At 44.3% G+C, this 19096-nt stretch overlaps 1 protein-coding gene and 1 long non-coding RNA gene across 5 annotated transcripts in view; one reads left to right on the forward strand and one right to left on the reverse strand.

The window, feature by feature from the left end:
- Positions 1-15699, reverse strand: part of LOC138744381 (uncharacterized) — a 48675-nt gene extending 32976 nt beyond the window's left edge. For 2 of the 3 annotated variants that reach the window (XR_011345462.1, XR_011345465.1), the window contains exons 1-2: positions 14595-15699; positions 11700-11820 (exon numbers count right to left, since the gene is read on the reverse strand). This is a non-coding gene — a long non-coding RNA (uncharacterized lncRNA). The remainder of the gene's footprint in view (positions 1-11699; positions 11821-14594) is intronic. The other variant, XR_011345464.1, reaches the window with a different exon arrangement.
- tmem9b (TMEM9 domain family, member B) overlaps positions 14877-19096 on the forward strand; it is a 46265-nt gene continuing 42045 nt past the window's right edge. The window contains exon 1 of one of the 2 annotated variants that reach the window (XM_069900442.1): positions 14877-15073. In XM_069900442.1, the coding sequence (XP_069756543.1) occupies positions 15002-15073 (72 nt within the window). In that variant the 5' untranslated portion in view covers positions 14877-15001. Of the gene's footprint in view, positions 15074-15129; positions 15215-19096 lie in introns of those variants that run through there. The other variant, XM_069900433.1, reaches the window with a different exon arrangement.

The raw sequence follows: 19096 nt of genomic DNA on the forward strand, positions 1-19096 counted from the left end.
TCATTTATAATAAATATTCCCACACCTCACACGCAATCAAACCAAACCCACCTTTACAATTAAGATCAGAAAGTAATGGAGAGATACATACTGGTATAGGTGTGGAAATGGTCACTTAATTATACCACTTGAAACACTATTAGTTAGTGGAAATATTAATGTATACATCAGCTAATATTTTCCTACAGAGATCTGCAAGTAATTCATGTGAAAGTAAATGGAAATTGGAGGTAAATAATATTACTTCTTAATTATCATGTTTGCAGTAGCCTTTGTAGTTATATAAAAGTGTAATAAGTGTTTAGCTGATATATTTATTATATTGGTAAGATTACCTACTGGGCACCATTATGTTAACCTTCTACAAGAGCTCTATTGAGAGCATCCTGGCTAGCTGCATCATAGTGTGGGACAGTTGTTGCTGAGAAATAGATTGGAGGTCAATCCACAGGACCATAAGAGTGGCGGAGAGGAGCCTCCCTCCCCTCCATCGACGTGATCTACCGGGATCGTTGTCTGAAGAGGGTGCGCAAAATCATTGAGGATCCTTTCCACCCTGCACTCATCTTTCAACTGCTCCCATCTGGAAAGAGATACAGGAGTATCAGAGTCACACCACCAGGATGAGGAACAGCTTCTTCCCACAGGCAATAAGAATGCTGAATGACCAAAGGAACTGCTCACACTAACCATCGAGTCTCTCATAGTTCCGAAACAATATTTATTTATTTATTTGTATATATGAATACTTGTCCTGCACATGAATGTTTGTCTGAAGGGTATAATGTCTGGTTGCGTGTCTGTCTGCATGTTTTTGCACCAAGGACCAGAAAATGTTGTTTTGTCAGGTTGTACTTGTGCAATCAGATGATAATAAACCTGACTTGATATTTTATTGAATTTTAATAATTTTGGAATCTTTCTAAATCAGGGAAATTCAGAAGTATGTAAACTCTTAATGGTAAGGCTATGGCCAAGGCATTACCAAGCATTCCTCAGTTTTGTGGTGGAGAGCTAAAGATAAGGTGAAATTTATTTTAGTTCACTCATATGTGTTCACTCATATGACTCAATGGCCTTGTAAGAGGCCTTGCTGATATAAATCTGTCACATATTTACTTCAGTGAATCTCAACAATGATTGCCAGTCCTGAGTAGCACTCAGATCCACCATGTCCCATGTTCCTACATGTTAGCAAGCATGTTTCACTCAGATTTCATCCCTTAACCTAGTTCTACATTTTGATGCTATCTTACACCATAAGCCTACCTTTTCATGATTTCACATTATTCATTGGGCAGACCGTGAAGCACCAAATTGGAAAACTGATAAACACTTAAAAAATATTGCTTATTAAGATTAAATGAAGCTTCATTGTAGTTCTGGACAATTATACTCATGTTTTTCACAGCTGAGTGTCGTCTGTGCTTATTCAATCTCCAATCATGTGCACAGACTTGCTTTCATTTATATGCACATCATTTAAGGGCAGCAATGGGCATGATATCTTCCCCAGCTGAAAGGTTTGCGGGCCTTCAGACTCACCTCATGTACGGATCATTGTTGTTTGGCTTAAGGAATCGAATATTGTTGATGCTGTGACACAGTCTCATTCATTCAGGAGGGAAGAGACAATGAGAGAAAAGAAGAAAACGAGACGTAGAGCAGATATTTTTTTACTGCTTAGCATCTCATAGGCACCAACGTAATACAGCAAAATCAAAAACCATCTGAACTCTTTATTCAATCTAACTGCTTACGTTGAAAACTGAATTTGAAGGAAAGTGATAAAAGATGTTCGTGTATGGTTGTCATAGCAACCTGTGATAACTGGGTCGCCAGCATAACATTATTATAATTAATATGGCAGCAGGCAGCAACAACAGTGCGACTCCAGTTATTGCTTCAAAGAAAAGTCACGTGAGTTCTCTGTAAAATTTGTTAGCAGTGAAATTTTGAGATTTAAAATTTGCTTATTTAAGAAATTAGCATTATGAAGTCACTCCAATATCAAAGGACTTCATAAATGATTCAGTTAAATATTTACAAAATGTTCAATGTTGAGTGGTTAGTCACCAAGTGTAAAATCAACCACATGTTCCATTCAGCTGGAATGCCGTGAGGTTTAAAAACTCAAAGGAATTGGAGGAGATACTTATATGACTCTATGTATGAGGCCAGAAAACGAGGCTGTAAAATGTAGTGGGAACTCTGTTTGATTTTATCATAAATGTTGTTAGAGGCAGATTGAATTATGAAGGAGAATGTTACATAATGTTGGGGCTATTTTGTGGAGTTTCTTGGGTGAAACCCTGCATATTCTTTTATGTGGCAGATGGAGTTGAGAATGGCCTCCCCAAAGAGATAAACTAAATTGAAGTAAAAATACAATGCTGAAGAAACTCAGCAGGTCAAACAGTATACTTTATATAGCCTGGAATCGGACATTTTAGTGCCCACATTTTGGCGCCAGATATTTTGGCACTTGCATTTTGGCAATGGACAATTTGGAACTGGACATTTTGGCAAAAAAAAAGACTTTTGAAGCCCTTCGGACATTTTGGCACCCACAGTTTGGGACTGGCCCGGCTCCTCGCCCCACTCACCATCTGCTATTGCCTGAACCTCCGGCGTTTCAGAAACTCCCTCCCCCAGCAAACATTTTAGAATTTATTGTCATACTTGTTATACAAATTCAATTAATTATATATTCCATTAGTATGTAATTAAACTTATAATAAATATATTGTCAGAATTTACCAAAAGCCCTTGTTTTTGATTGTTCCCCGACTGTTTTTAATAATTTAAATATATCGCTATAAGCTATGTTTGCTGGGGGAGTGGTTTTCTGGGGGGAGGGAGTTTATACAACACTGGCGGGGGGCGGTGGGCGGGCCAAAATGTCCAACACCAAACTGTGAGTGCCAAAATGTCCAGCACTATTGCTTCTCAGCCTTTTGGCTAAGATCAAGTGCAAAATGTCCAGCACCAAATTGTGGGTGCCAAAATATCTGAGACATAACCAATGTTTTGGGCTGGATTAATGTACCTTAATTATCAGCAGCGAATCCAGTCAACTATCCACCATCTGTATCAAAGCTATTGTAATTTGTTGCAGTGTTACGTTCCTACTTCACTCCCGTACCCATCAAACTTATGATTTTATAATCTGCATGATTTATTAATGAACAGCAAAGTCCTCCAATTGGCAGTGACATTTTATGTCATATTCACTTTATCTTTAGAACTTAAATCTTGAAGGCATCTTTTCCTTCCAGCATGGTTTGCTAATCATGCTGCTGGTATTTTAAATTTACATGAAGTAGAATAGATTGTGTGGACTTTATTTCGACAAATTAATATATATATGAACTTCTTTTAAGACAATTGAAGTAAAACATACTGGGAGGATTGGTCCTGCTATTACTAGGATAACAAATAAAATGCTGTGGAAAAATTAGAATCTATCAAAGCTATTGCAGAATTCATATCTAATTTTGTGTTTCATGCTCAGCAAATGATCAGAAAATATAGTAAAAATTAAAATGTTAGTATTGAAATTAATGTGTCCGTTTGAGGCATTTTATTATTTTGCTATTTTTGTGTGAACTTGCAATCACTATATTTAGATGCCAGAATTAAATACAAAAAAAGGAAAAAGTTTTTAAAATCTTTGGGAAAAGAACAGTTCACATTAGTAAAGGCATAATAAAAAAAATACCACTCCTTGAGCTGCTATTAGTAAGAATCCAAAAAAGAATCCTGTTCTAGGATGGCTTCTAATTTGTAGGCAGTGCAGGATGAATAATTCCCACATATCTTGTATATCTATTCTTCTCAGTTTTATATAATTAATGACAAAACCTTGCACTTCTGACTCACAACTTACATTCTTCTTGCCAGGATGTCTGTTTTCTCAAATCCACACACACTATAACTAAAACACAAAAAGACTTTAGATGCAGCCTGCATATACCCTATGCAACATCACTAACTCAACTAGTTCTCGAATATTAAGTAGAAAGTTATGGAATTTTGATTAAGTTGAAGATCAATAGCAAATAGTATGTGCATGTCAAGATGGTGCTCAAATAAGAAATGAATTTGGAGGGGATGGTGTTTCAAAATGCCCTTTGACCTATCTGGTACATTTGAAAGAAAATGTCAGAGAAGCTAGGATGAATTGCTATAAATGTATCTTGTAGATAATATACACTGATTGTGATTGTGCCACTCAAGTGAACTATTTTATCCTTGATGACACTGATTTTTTTAACTGTTGACTCGTTACAGCACGTACAAGATTCAAGATTCAATTTATTGTCTTAGTAATAAAGCAATGTCCTATTACATGAAATGAATACAGACTATTATATTCCCAAATTCTGTCTTGTAGATTGGTTGATAGACTCTGAGCTTGTAGGAGGTTAAATAATAGTTCACCTTCTGAACTATTTTTAATTTGGATGGTCCAATTAAGTTTTTGATCAACACCATCCTCCAGGATGATGATCAATGTCAGTTTCAAGGATAATGGTGGTGGGGAAAATCTGCAATAGTAAAACCATGGAATATCACAATAAGGTTCAACTTTCCCTAGTTGGAATTTCTTAGCATACGTGTTACATGAATGTTGCTTCCTAGATTGTCACTCAGTTCAATCCATAGCAGTTCCTTATGTCAGGCATTTCTACATCACTTGGTTAGGTTTGATCTTCTGTCATCATCAATGAACCAGGATTGGTCCTCAGTTTTCATGATCATGGTAAAGGAGGGATTTAGTGGCCATATCTTGAGCTGTTATACTAATAATCTGCAGTACATTTAGTAATTATGACTATTTAGTAAAAAAAAAGGCCTAATTCTGGCTCTTTACCATTTGTCTGTCAGTAAGCACGTGCAAAAAGTCTATTATTGTTAGAATTACCAATAAGATAAAATTGCACAGTGTATTTTCCTGGAGAAACAAGTCTCTCATATCTTTAAAGCAAAAGAAAGAAGTGAATATTGCAGTAAAAATATATAATTGGAGGAGAATTTAATAAAATGCGCTGGTTACTTAATCATATTAAATACGTATAAGCAAAAGAACATAGATGCTCGGTTTTACAAACTTTTCCTGTTCTATTCAGAGCTCAGCCCACCACAGAATCACTGCAAATGGGAACATCTCCATGGATGCAAATGCCACACAGTGTGCAAGTCAAGAACTGCATCTTTTAATAATACGCACAATTTCACAAAAAACAGCTTTAAAGGTTGAAATGTAATTTTGAAAGGGATAATAAAGGCTACAAATTGATTTGTGTTGCACTTGAAGCACCATAAAAGACTGTAAATCAAACGAACTTGATATTCTGTGTGGTGTGCTGTTAGCTAGAATCAGACACACACAAGGCAAAGACTGTACAACAGGCTTTAATCCACAAAGACTTACACAGAGCCAGGCTGATTGTGGCTGCAGCAACTCAGGGTGAGGCCTCGGGAGGCCGGCGCAGGCTTATATCCCAGAGGGTGATTGATACCCGACCGAATGGGGCTTGATCCATTCAGGCCGATTGATTGGCAGCCACCCAGGTGTTGTCCTGTCCCCTTACTCCTGCAGGTACAGAGGTTGCCCCCTGTAGTAGGCAGGTGGTGTACCACTACATTCACCCCCTTCTTTAAAATTGTCCCGGGGGGGGGGGGGCAGTAACAAGGAATCGTACCCACTATACAAAATACAATATTTACAGATTGAGACGATCCAGTGGCCGCTGGGGTCTCTGTGACCGTCATAGGACTGGCTCCTGGTCACTGGTCGGAGGGGAAGCGGGGTGGGTGGGGGGCTGGCGGCAAGGGTCTGTGTGAGGTCAGTGTCGTCCTGGGCTGAAGGATGCCATGGAGTGGTGGGTGCGTCTGCTGGTGCCAGGTGTCTGGTTGAGATTGTGTCCTCCCTGCCACCGCCGAACCTAACATAGGCGTAGTTGTGGTTCGCATGTAGGAGGAAGACCTGCTTGACCAGGGGTTCGGCCTTGTGTGTCCGAACGTGTTTACGCAGGAGCACCGGTCACGGGGACATGAGTCATGCTGGGAGGGACATTCTAGTCGCTGACTTCCTGGGGAGTGGTACATAGCAGTGACCGAATGGCATGGAGTGCCTCAGGCAGGGCATCCTGCCAGTACTCAACGCCCCATGCTTTCAACTTGAGAGCCAGAAGGACTGCCTTCTAGACCACCCCATTTTCGCGTTCCACTTGCCCATTACCTCTCGGGTTATAACTCGTCGTCCGGTTAGTCGCGATGCCCCTTGCCGTCAGGTACTGGCGCAGCTCGTCACTCATGACCCCCCGGTCACTGTGGATGAAAGCGGGGGTAGCTAAACATGGTGAAGATTTGCCCCAAGGCCCTAATGATGGTGGCCGTGGAGGTGTCTGGGCAAGGGATAGCGAAAGGGAAGCATGAGTACTCATCCACTACTATGAGGAAGTAGACGTTTCAGTTCGTGGAAGGCGGGGAGTCTTTGAAGTCCATGTCAAGACGCTCGAAGGGCCGAGTGGCCTTTACAACATGGGCCTGGGGCGGGCGGAAGAAACGGGGTTTACACTCCGTGCAGACCCGGCAGGCCTTGGTCATGTCCCTGACGTCTCTGATGGTATACGGCAGGTTCCGGGTCTTAATGAAGTGGTACAACCTGGTGACACCCGGATGGCAGAGGGACTCATGCAATGCCTGCAGCCTGTTGCCATGCATAGACGTGCAGGTCCAAGAGAGGGCATCGGGGGAGTCGTTAAACTTCCCAGGGCGGTACTGGATGTCGTAGCTGTAGTTGCCAGCTCGATTCTCCAGCGCAGGATCTTGTCGTTCTTGATCTTGCTCTTGTAGGTAGTGTTAAACATGAACGCCACAGCCCGCTGGTCTGTGAGGAGGGTGAATCTCCTGCCAGCCAGATAATGGTGCCAGTGGGCCTCCTTTTCAATGGCGGAATGCCCTAGCTCGGAGCCGTGGAGGGTCTTAGAGAAGAAAGCGAGGGTAGCGGCGAGGGCTACCTCATCCGCGGCCTGCATTGTGGTGTCTGCGATGTCTTGCCTGATGCAGATGAAGGCTGCCTGCACCTCGGGTGGGAGGGAAAAGGTTGTAGCTTGGGCCAGTGGGCGGACCTTGTCCGACAAACGAGGGACCCACTGCGAGTAATAGGAGAATAGGCCAAGGCACCTGCAGAGGGCCTTTAGCGTGGAGGGGGGAGAGGTAGCTCCATTAATGGGCACATCCTTTCTGGATCTGAGCCGATGACCCCACGATGTACCCCAGGACGGCGAGGCAAATAGAACACACACTTCTCCTTGTTGTAAGTGAGGTTCAGCTCCCTGGCTGTCTGGAGGAATTTTTTCAGGTTAGCATTGTGGTCCTGCTGGTCACAGCCTCAGATAGCGACGTTATCCAGATACACAAACGTCACCTTTAGCTTGTGCCGGTCTACCATGTGATCCATCTCCCGCTGGAAGACGGAGACTCCGTTTGTGGCCCCAAAGGGAACTCAACAGAACTAGTACAGGCGCCCATCTGCCTCAAAGACGGTGTTGGGCTTGTCCTTTGGGTGGATGGGGATTTGTTGATACTCCAACTTCAGGTCAGTCGTGGACAAAACCTGGTAGCGGGCTATCTCGTTGACCACGTCAGCGATCCTAGGCAGGGGGTTAGCGTCCAGCTGGGTGTACCGGTTAATGGTCTGGCTGTAATCCACGACTATCCTCGGCTTACTTCCCCCTTTGACCACCAGGACTTGGGCTCTCCAAGGGCTGTTACTAGGCTCTATGACACCTTCTGCCAGGTGTCGCCGCACCTCCACCTTGATGAAGTCTGTCTCCAGCGCAATAGCACCTACTTCTGGCAGCGATCGGCTTGCAGCCTAGCGTAAGATCTGGGAAGAGTGCCGATGGGGTGATGCATAATGTGAGAGGCCGCAGGTTGGCCGGGGCTGGTAGGCTTGCGTGCTGTGAAATGTGAGTGGAAGTTGGGGCCCCCTGAAGGCAAGGGTGACACTCTACAGGTGGCGTTGGAAATTTAGGTCCAGGAGGACTGGGGCACAGAGTTTGGGTATGACCAGGAGCCTGAACCCCGTGTAAGTCTCCCTTCCCACAGTTATATTGGCTGAGCAGCGCCCGAGGGTACCAACAGTCTTATCCTTGGTGGTGAGGGCGATTGAGCAGGTGGTAGGGTGGACTTTTAATCTCAGGCCACGCTCGGGTGAATGAAGCTCTCAGTGCTGCCACTATCGAACAGGCATTTTGTTACCTGCCCGTTAACTTGCAAGTCCATCATAGAGTGCCCGAGGTCATTAGGGATGTCCCTGGTCAGCGTGGTGGCAGCCAGGACCGTCTTGGGGTCGGAGTCGTCGCTCTCCGTTTGTGCGCTGTGATTTATGGCGTCAACCGTGTTGACCACATCGACATCGGTCATGGGGTGCGGTGTGCAGCAGCCGATGGCGTCCGGAGCCGTGGGGAGCATTGGTAGGGCAGCCTGGTCATCGCCCATATTGACCATGTTGTTCTCCTCATCATCGGGGGCCCTCCATGTAGGCCGCTGCCTGGCTCAAGATGGCAGTGGCATGTGGGGGCCCATTGCGTGGCCGGCCTCCTTCCGCAGTTGTGTCCGTTGTGCTGGGGGAAGTGACGTCATCACAGCCAGTAGCGGTGACATCATTATGTCTGCCAGAATTGACATCACGCCGTGACATCTCTGTAGTTCTCGGCGAACGGCACTGGCGAGGTCTGGGGCTGGTCCGGGTGCTCGGGGCACACGCTGCGATCGTCGCTGGCGGAGCCGGATGCTGCACCATCGAAGTCAGGGAAGGTGGAAGTTGTAGTGGGGACAATGGCGCTGCCTGGCATGTGCACGTGGAGGGGTCTGCGTGGGAGGTGGGGAGGTCATAGAGGGCCGCTGAGCTGCCGCCTGGTTTTGAGAGGCACACTTTAGCAAAGTGGCCTCTCTTGCCACATTGGGAACAGTACTGGTTCCTAGCTGGGCAGTTTCGGTGCGATCGTCAGTCTGACCCACACCAGGACCCACAGTACTTGCAGGGGCGCCAGGCGCCTGCCGCAGTGACCTTCTACTCCCCAGTTCGGTCTGGGGCTGCAGCTGCAGTGTGAGAGGGCCACGAGGGAGTCTGGGGGAACCTGGAATCGAAGGCTTCGATGTGCAGGGCTGCAGCTTCCAAGGTTTGGACCACTTCCACTGTCTTGGTCAGAGCATAGATACTATCTTTCAACAGTTTCTGCCGGATGGCCCTAGAGCGTAGCCCTCAGACGAAGGCATCCCAGATTAGGCTCTTGACCTCCTCTGCGCCTACCCCAGGCTCAGCCAGACACGGTTGGGCCAACTCTCGCAGGCATCCCAGGTAAGACTCAGCCTTCTCCCTGGGTTGCTGGGTGCGGGTGTTGAGGAGGTACCTTGCACAGACTACATTCATGGGGGGCTTGTACAAGTTCTCGAGAGTATTCATTGCGCTCTTGTACGTGGAGCAGCCTTTGGTTGCCTGGAAGGTGTGGAGACCCAGCTTTGACCAGAGAAGGACGAGCCTCTTCTGATCTGATTCCAGGATGCCACCTGCGTGCTCCTCGATGATTGCCTCAACCGCGTGCTGCCAGATCTCGAAGTGTGTCTGGGCTTCCGGGTGGTGTGGGTCAACTTCGAGGCTCCCTGCGCTCAGGAGTTTTTCCATGACAGCCGTGGGAAAATTTTGTGGATTAAATTGTGGTGCGCTGTTAGCCAGAATTAGACACACAAGGTAAAGATTGTACAACACAAAGACTTCCACAGGGCCAGGCTGGCTGTAGCCGCAGCAACTCTGAGTGAGGCCTCGGAAGGCCATCACAGGTTTATATCCCGGAGGGTGATTGATACCTGATCGGGTGGGGCTTGATCCATTCAAGCCGAATGATCGACAGCCAGCCAGTTGTTGTCCTGTCCCCTTACTCCTGCAGGTACAGAGGCTGCCCCCTGCAGTAGGCCGGTGATGTACCACCACATTCTGATAACATGGCCTTCTCTAAATTCACCTGCATCCCTCACCAGTATCTCCTCCATTTCCTGCTTATCTGCCATGGCCCCCTCCGCTCTCAGACATAACAAACAAAGGATTCCCCCTGTCCTTACCTACCACCTCACCATCCTCTGCATGCAACACATTATCTTCCATAATTTCTGCCACCTACAACATGATCTTATCACCAGACACATCTTCCCCTTTCCTCCCATCTCTGCCTTCCGTGGAGATAGCTCCCACTGTGACTCCCTTGTCCACGTTTCCCTTCCCTCTGATGTGGACCATGGACTGATCTTTTGGACTGTGGACTGTCTTTATAAAGCATGCATTTCTGCTAAGAACTCTGAGTGCTGACTTGCCATTTGCTTGGAAATTTTGAGAACAAAGGAAGAATCAAGCTGTGAAACAGAGAGAGGCAGTTGGAGTGGCAGAGAGCAGCTGGAGAGCTGAATGAAATGCACATGCCTCATAAGTGAGGATTCGTAAGTTTACTGCAACATCAGTTATTTCTCTCTTCAACGTTTAATATGATATCCTTTGTTATCAGTTAAAGAAATAAACTTGGACATTGAACTTTGAGATTGAATTCTGTGGACTGTATTTTTGATCTGATTTACTTGACTGACTGACCTGGGGTTTTGGGGATTTTACATTTTTTGGAATATTTTATTTTTTGTTTTCCATCAATAAACAAAGAGATAACATCACAGACTGTTACAAAATACACATATATCCTTCAACAATTTACATACATGTGATGTTTCTCCCCCTCCCTTTTCCACCCCCTTAAAAAAGGGGAAAGAAGGAGGCTGGGTGTAGTGACAGCACTTCTGATGAGTGACCATGGAGGCCATAGAGCCACTCTTTTATGTAATTTATTTTGTTAATCCATCTATTGGTAATTTTTGTCAGAATGTGGCTACAGTTGTGTATGTCAGATATGGCTGCCATGTGCTATGTCAGTTTCTAAGATTATACGTGATTTTTTTTTTCACGGGAATACAACTGTGCATCTCGGTAGTCCACCTACTGATAAGAAGAGGGGAGTCAAATTTCCAGGTCATCGCTATACATTTTTTTTGCTATGGACAATAAATATAAATTGAATTTGGAATTTGGTTAATTTGTAGCTTATGTCCATAAGGTTCCCCAGCAGATGTCATGTTGGGTCTGGCAGAAAGGTTACTTTCATTATCCTGGTAAGTATATTGGCCAAGTCCTGCCAAAATGGGGCTACCTTTGTGCAGGACCATGGTTGCGTGATTGAATGTTCACTCCATATCTGAAACACATCTCCAGCACCTCCGATTTTGCCTTGTGAATCTTTTGTGATGTGAAGTAGAGATGGTGCAAAAAGTTGTATTGAACCAGTCTGTATCTAGAATTGATCACTGCTGTCACACTGTTTCTACACCAATCTGACCAGCATCTCTTGTCAGTTGTGATGCCTAGGTCTGACTCGCATCTCTCTCTTCATCTGTGCAGCTCTTGCTTGGGGCTTTCACCTTGGAGTACCGAGTACCTTCTTGAAATAAATTTGGGTGTATTTCCCAGTTGAAGCATCCCTTCATCCTCTCTAGTGTAGGTGGGGTCAATGCAGGGCCCCACCTATCCCTTAGAAACTATCTTAACTGGATGAAAAAATGAAAGGTCTCACAAGACATATCATATTTACCTTTTAGCTGCTTAAAGGACATAAGCTGCCTCCCTTCGTAGCAGTCCTCAATATATTGGATCCCATGTCGATTCCAAATCTCCAGGATTTAGATTTTTCCTTTTTGAATATTGGGCAAAGACTGTAATGGAGTAAGTTTTTCCACTGTTTATAAATATATGATATGTGTATATTTGCTATAGATATTTATAGAGGGGTTATTATGTTAAGACAGTACATTGTTAATAGTCATTAATAAATAGTTAAAATTTAACCCTTTTGAATTGCATCTTCTGTTGCCCCCTTGACACCTTCCCCTGAGGCTGCAGGAAGTACCACACTTGTGCCCACACCTCCTCCCTCAACACCATTCAGGCATAAAACAATCCTCTCATGAAAAGCAACACTTCACTTGTGTATCCGTGGGAGTTATCTCCTGTGTCTGTGCTCTCTTTGTGGCCTTCTCTGCATCAGAGTGACAGGTGCAGACTGTGAAATCGCTTCGCTGAGCAGCTCTGCTTTGTATGCATCAGTGACAGGGATCTCCCAGTGGCCAACCACTCCAATTCCGCTCCACTCTCCCACGCTGACGTGTCTGTCCATGGCCTTGTATTATTTCACCAAGACTACCCATAAATTGGAGGAGCAACACTTGATTTTCCGACTGGGCACTCTCCATTCAGATGGCATTGTCTCTGGCTTCTGCTAGCCTACTCTTCATCTTCTTTCCTTCCCTTTCCCTTTGTCTTCTTTCCTCCAGCTCTCCATACCCTTCCTTTTCCATTCACAAAACCATCCCTCGTCCCCCAGCTTGCTGGTATGCCCTCCCTGCCTAATACACCTATTACTTCCTGCCTTTGAGTCTGTGCACCTCCCCCTGCACCTCCCCTCCACCATTTTGTTTTGGCACCTGCAGACATTTTTTCATATCTTGATGAAGGGTTCAAGCCTGAAATATTGGTTATGTATCTTTATTTAGCAAAATAAAATACACTGTTTAATCTGCTGAGTTTCTCCAGCATTGTGTGTTTTACTTCAACAACAGTGTCTACAGACTTTTGTGTTTTACTACTATATTTTAATTACAACAATTTAGTTTCTTTTGATCTGCCTTTAAAAAAGTTTACATCAGGTTTCAGGAACAACACATTTAACTTTCCGACCTTTCATCATCTACCTTTATGGCCTAAACTAATGACAAAATAGCTATGCTTAGGAATATTAAACTTTGTTTCATATGCATCAGTTCTGGAAAGTGGCCATTAACCAGATGTTGAATTACAACTGAGCAGCACAGTGCGAAGTGAAGGCTTTATATTTGTAAATTTCTCTTCTTTCATCTCACCCACCTATTTTCCTTACTCGTCTTCCACACTATCAATTCTTCATTCAACCTTTACTTTATTTTAATTTACCATTTTTTGTTTGTCCACTGCATCTCTGCTCCTGCCAACCTTGTACGAATTCAAAAACTGGGGTAACTTCTGTCTCTCTTGCAAATTTTATGAGCATTTTTGCTCTTTTGGTCAGAATCTAAATCATTTGGGAATGTGAGCCAAATGAAATTGAACTCTGACAACGTGAGGTGTTATGCTTTGGTAAATCAAAGCAGGGTATGATTTATGCAATAAAATCAGGGCAGGTCCCTGGAGAATGTTGTGAAAAAGACAGATGTGGGATACAGGTGCATACTTCCCTCAAAATGCCAACTCAGATGCTACCATTTTGTTTGGGTATTTGCCCACATTTTATCCATACTTTGATGAAGGGCTCAAGCCTGAAATGTTGGATATGTTTCTTTATCTTTGCTCTACACACTGTTTGACCTGCTGAGTTTCTCCAGCACTGTGTTTTTACTTCTGGACAGGATGAAGAAGGCATTTGACATGTTTGGCTTCATTGGGCAGAGTAATGAGTCCAAACGTTGGGACATGATGCAGTTATAGAAGGCATTAATGAGAGCACAATTAGAGTACTGTGTGCAGTTCTGGTTGCCAGCTATAGGAAAGATACAAATTGGAAAGAATATGTTGTTAGGACTGAAAGGTGTGAGCTATTAACCCTCTGGACTCTGTGTCCCTGTTTTCAGGGACTACCAACAAGCACATATACTCCGTGTCCCTGTTTTCTGGGGGGGGGGGGGGTTATACCCAACCACCATATGGTTCATACTGCTGTTCGTACTGTAGTTTACCCATGGATCTAGTCCAGAGTATAAATTATGAAAGGTCAAAATGGCCAGAGTCCAAAGGGTCTGGCTTGGCTAGGTCTTTAGTTGTTGGAACATAGGAGGCTGGTTGACCTTAGAGAGCTATATGAAACCATTAATAGTCTATGAGGCAAACGTTTATCATTAAAAATTAAACACATTCTGCTGGAAAAACGCAGCAGATCAAGCAGCATTAATGGGGGAAAGAAAAAGAATGGTCAATATTTCCACGTAGTGGACAAGCGAGTGAATAGAGGGCATGGTGGGCCGATTGAGACAAGCTCCACGTGGAATGGGTAAATCAAATAAAGGTGAAACATAATGTACAGAAGCAACAGAGTAGCCGATGTCAGACAAAGGGAGAGAGAGAGAGAGAGAGAGAGCGCTCCAAGAGGAAAACAAAGGGGTCAGGTGGAGTAAGATGAGACAGACAGGGCGGAGTGGTGATGATAAGACAAAGGCTGTCTGTGAGATGTATGCGCTTCCATTGAATATAGGAGGCCACGAAGGCACTGCAGAAATAGACCTTTAAAAGTTTCTGCAGGTTTTTTGTTTTATCTATGAATCTCAACCTTCTCAGAAGCAGCAGAATCGCTCAGATACAATCTCCCCAGACATCAAAGAGATCGGAGAGCTCGCGATTAAACTGAAAAACTCGTGATCGGGCTACTATTTAAATTAATTAGAGCATGCTTAAGATTTATTACTGAGAGATACACTTGCTGTGAATCAGACCAGCTCCTACTTTGAGAGATCGATCTCAAAACAACCCACCGTGCGGAATAGGAACACTCCGGACTTCAAAGCGTGTGACACAGCTGGCGCAACCAACTATGTGAAACAAGCAGCATTCTTACTTATTTCTACTTCAACGTGATACAACAAAATAGGGCAAAAAATGTTGGTTTTTTTTTTAAAAAATCGACATTAGCCGCGTCTAAGACGAGGAGTAATTGTTTTCCGGTGCCCACTGCCCGCCTCGGAACGAAGATGCTGGGGAGGGGGTGCACGACAAGTGACGGACCAACCCGCGGTGCTGGCAGCCATCCGCCTCTTGAAGGACCGGACAGCGGTTACCAGGGAAACCGGGCCGTCACCGGCGTCTGAGATAGGAATGGCGAGGGGCTGTCTGTTGCTCCCGCTGTTGCTGTGCCTGACTGTGCCGACGAGGAGCGAAGAGAACAAGGTAGGGAGTGGGAGGGGAGGCGTCGGGCTTGGCTGGCCGGTCCGACCGCTGCTGCGTTCCCCGTCGGCTCGGCTCCCCATGAACTGGTGCTGCTTGCACACACACAAAAATCTCCGTGAAATGAGAACAAAGATGCTGGAGGTATTTAACAGCCAACTGTTTGGGGGGGGGGCACACCTTTTCTGGTCGAGATGATACCCTTCAAACCCCTCTGCCCGATGTGAACTGGTGTTAATGGGAGCAGATCGTGGTGTGTGGTTTACGGGTCTACTGTCTGGTAAGGGCTCAAGCCAGAAGCGTTATCTTTGTCTTTGCTCTATTAAGTTCCCTGTTTGACCTGCTGAGTTTCTCCAGCACTGTGGTTTTACGAGAACAACACCGGCATTGTTCTGCTTTCTGAATGTGATCAACTTCCCAGCCTCTTAACCCAATTCCTTATTTTTAAATGGTTCCTAGGTCAAATTAGTGAGCTGATCCGACCATGAACGCCAATGTTGACAATTCCGCAAAGTGGTTGTTATTTTTAAAAGCACTCTGATTCTGTTCTTGAAACACCTTCTCGAGTTGTGCGCCTCACCCTTTTCTGTTGTGCCATGAATCCATTGGACTTTAACAGCTCAAACTCCGACTGGAAAAGCCCAACGTGGGTTTTTACTGCGTAACTCCTAAAGTTATAAACTTTGGGTTGGGGTGGGGGGGAGGGGTGCGAAGAGTGAGACTTTGATTGGTCTTTCTGGTAGATTGTTGCAAATAATATTTGAACAGTGTATTTTTTTGTTATAGAAGTGCAAGATAGATCAAATGCTGCTGAAATCTGGATGTGTGGTGAATCGATGTGTTTTATTTAATATCTGGAATTTTTTTATTTCAATGTGGTATTCCTGATTTCTTCTCTTCCCACCCCCACCCCTCCCCAAACAGTTATAAGCCCTCTTTGATTTGAGACATAGGCGGATCCATTGCTGATTGCCTATCTTTAGGTGAGAACCATTCATGGTTCATTTTTCACACTATGATCTCTTGAGTATTTCCAGCATTTTTGTTTAAATTATCTGAAGTTTCATGACGTTTGACAACTGTTTTTACAGCAGGGCTTGCAGAGTTGGTAACGACAGATACTGCAAATTATGGGGAAAATTTCTCATTTAAAGGATTTTGAATGCTTCTAAAAACACAAAATGCTGTAAATACTCAGCAGGTCTAGCAGTATCTGTGAAACCATAAACTGTTCTAGTTCAGGTCCTAGATTCTTTGTCAGAACTGGGGAAAAAGAAAAAATGCAACAAAAAAAGGGGAAGGATGATAGGACAAAGAATATCTTTGATAGAGTGAGATCAAATGCTTTAAAAGTTGCAGTTAAACCAAATCATGTTGTTTTATCTCTGTTATGGCTTGCTAACGCCAAGGTTGTGGGACATGCTTAACAAGACAGACAATACAAATAGGAAGGGAACATGAGGCAAAATTATGATGAGCAGAACTTGAAGAATTTGATGTTGAATCTAGAAAGTTTACATCTTGAGATGGAAGATAACATGATTTTCCTCCTACTCTGTTATGACTATGAAGGAGGCCACAGATGGAAAGGAAAGAGTGGACAATCTCAGACAACTGAGATTATAGGTTGAATATAAATACTCTAAAAAGTTATCACACCACCTGCATTTTGGTTTCTCTGAGGAGACCATGTTGTGAACACCAAATACAGTACATTAGGTTGGAAGAACATGGAATCACCTATATGTGATATTATCAAACATTGTCTTTGAAAGCTTGGTGTTCACTTTATACCTTAGAATTTAATGGGAATTTAGTTTTGCAGTTGCAAGAACATAAAGCTAGATACAGAATATAATTGCATTATGCTAATTTAAATTAGGGAAAAATTATTCCAATACTTTCTTTCTTTGGCTTGGCTTCGCGGACGAAGATTTATGGAGGGGGTAAAAAGTCCACGTCAGCTGCAGTCTCGTTTGTGGCTGACAAGTCCGATGCGGGACAGGCAGACACGATTGCAGCGGTTGCAAGGGAAAATTGGTTGGTTGGGGTTGGGTGTTGGGTTTTTCCTCCTTTGCCTTTTGTCAGTGAGGTGGGCTCTGCGGTCTTCTTCAAAGGAGGTTGCTGCCCGCCGAACTGTGAGGCGCCAAGATGCACGGTTTGAGGCGTTATCAGCCCACTGGCGGTGGTCAATGTGGCAGGCACCAAGAGATTTCTTTAGGCAGTCCTTGTACCTTTTCTTTGGTGCACCTCTGTCACGGTGGCCAGTGGAGAGCTCGCCATATAACACGATCTTGGGAAGGCGATGGTCCTCCATTCTGGAGACGTGACCCATCCAGCGCAGCTGGATCTTCAGCAGCGTGGACTCGATGCTGTCGACCTCTGCCATCTCGAGTACTTCGACGTTAGGGGTGTAAGCGCTCCAATGGATGTTGAGGATGGAGCGGAGACAACGCTGGTGGAAGCGTTCTAGGAGCCGTAGGTGGTGCCGGTAGAGGACCCATGATTCGGAGCCGAACAGGAGTGTGGGTATGACAACGGCTCTGTATACGCTTATCTTTGTGAGGTTTTTCAGTTGGTTGTTTTTCCAGACTCTTTTGTGGAGTCTTCCATAGGCGCTATTTTCCTTGGCGAGTCTGTTGTCTATCTCATTGTCGATCCTTGCATCTGATGAAATGGTGCAGCCGAGATAGGTAAACTGGTTGACCGTTTTGTGTGCCCGATGGAGATGTGGGGAGGCTGGTAGTCATGGTGGGGAGCTGGCTGATGGAGGACCTCAGTTTTCTTCAGGCTGACTTCCAGGCCAAACATTTTGGCAGTTTCCGCAAAGCAGGACGTCAAGCGCTGAAGAGCTGGCTCTGAATGGGCAACTAAAGCGGCATCATCTGCAAAGAGTAGTTCACGGACAAGTTTCTCTTGTGTCTTGGTGTGAGCTTGCAGGCGCCTCAGATTGAAGAGACTGCCATCCGTGCGGTACCGGATGTAAACAGCGTCTTCATTATTTCTTAGTATTCCAATACTACACTCATTGTATATATCTACTCATTCCATGCCATATTTATACTGAACACTTTATTGGTTACAGCAATCTGTACAATTTGACCAAATTAGTGTTTTTTTTTTCTGTGCCTATGGAAATAGTGGCTAATTCAGGCATCTTCACTGAATTAAATCATGATAAACTTGTGCGCTGTGCATGTTGCCAATTTTTGTTGGTTACATATGAGCCAAACCAGGAGTCTTTAATAACCATTGAAAATCTGGAGTCTCAGCCTCTAGTACTTATCCACCCTCACTTACCTGAGCTGCTGCTGGAGGGTTGTTCAAATTGAACATACATGTTTAAAATTGTTGATTGAATCATAGCAAGGCAAGTAATCATCAGTTCTGTTTTGCTGAGACTGCACTCATCAAGCATCCTAGTAGTTTGAAAAATGTTTTATTTCCCTTTGCAAACTGCAAAAGTCCCACAGGTTTTAAATATCTCTAATATTTGGACTTACAAAAATTATTAAAATTGTTGTGAATATAGAAAAAAAAATAGCATTGAAACCACATAACACTAAAAAGTAATTATACATTACATTATTTGTTTCTGCACTGAGAATCCCCATTGAGATGAATGGGGATATCCAATCATGTACCAAGGAATTTCAGCAGGTTGGGTTTCTGATGTTGCCCTTCCATCAATGAGGAACAATAGTGTCAATGCCAACATCTGTCACTCAGCATATCCTGGATCTGCAACAGGTTCATGTATGTGTGAGATTTGTTTACTTGCGAACAACTGAACATCAGCTTTTCACATTTTATAGTTACCTACCTACATAGCCAGAAAGGTCTGCTGTCCATTCCTCCTTCAACGCCCTTCTCCCCAACCCCCCCTGACTTTGCATGCAGTAACATTTTCCAGATTTGTTGTCAGAGTACATGCATGTCATCACATACAACCCTGAGATTCCTTTTCCTGCAGGCATGGCAGAATTACCATTTGTTGATAGTGCAAAAAAAAACTGCACAACATAA

Source organism: Narcine bancroftii, chromosome 1 (assembly GCF_036971445.1).
Source record: "Narcine bancroftii isolate sNarBan1 chromosome 1, sNarBan1.hap1, whole genome shotgun sequence".
Taxonomy (NCBI): Eukaryota; Metazoa; Chordata; class Chondrichthyes; order Torpediniformes; family Narcinidae; genus Narcine; species Narcine bancroftii.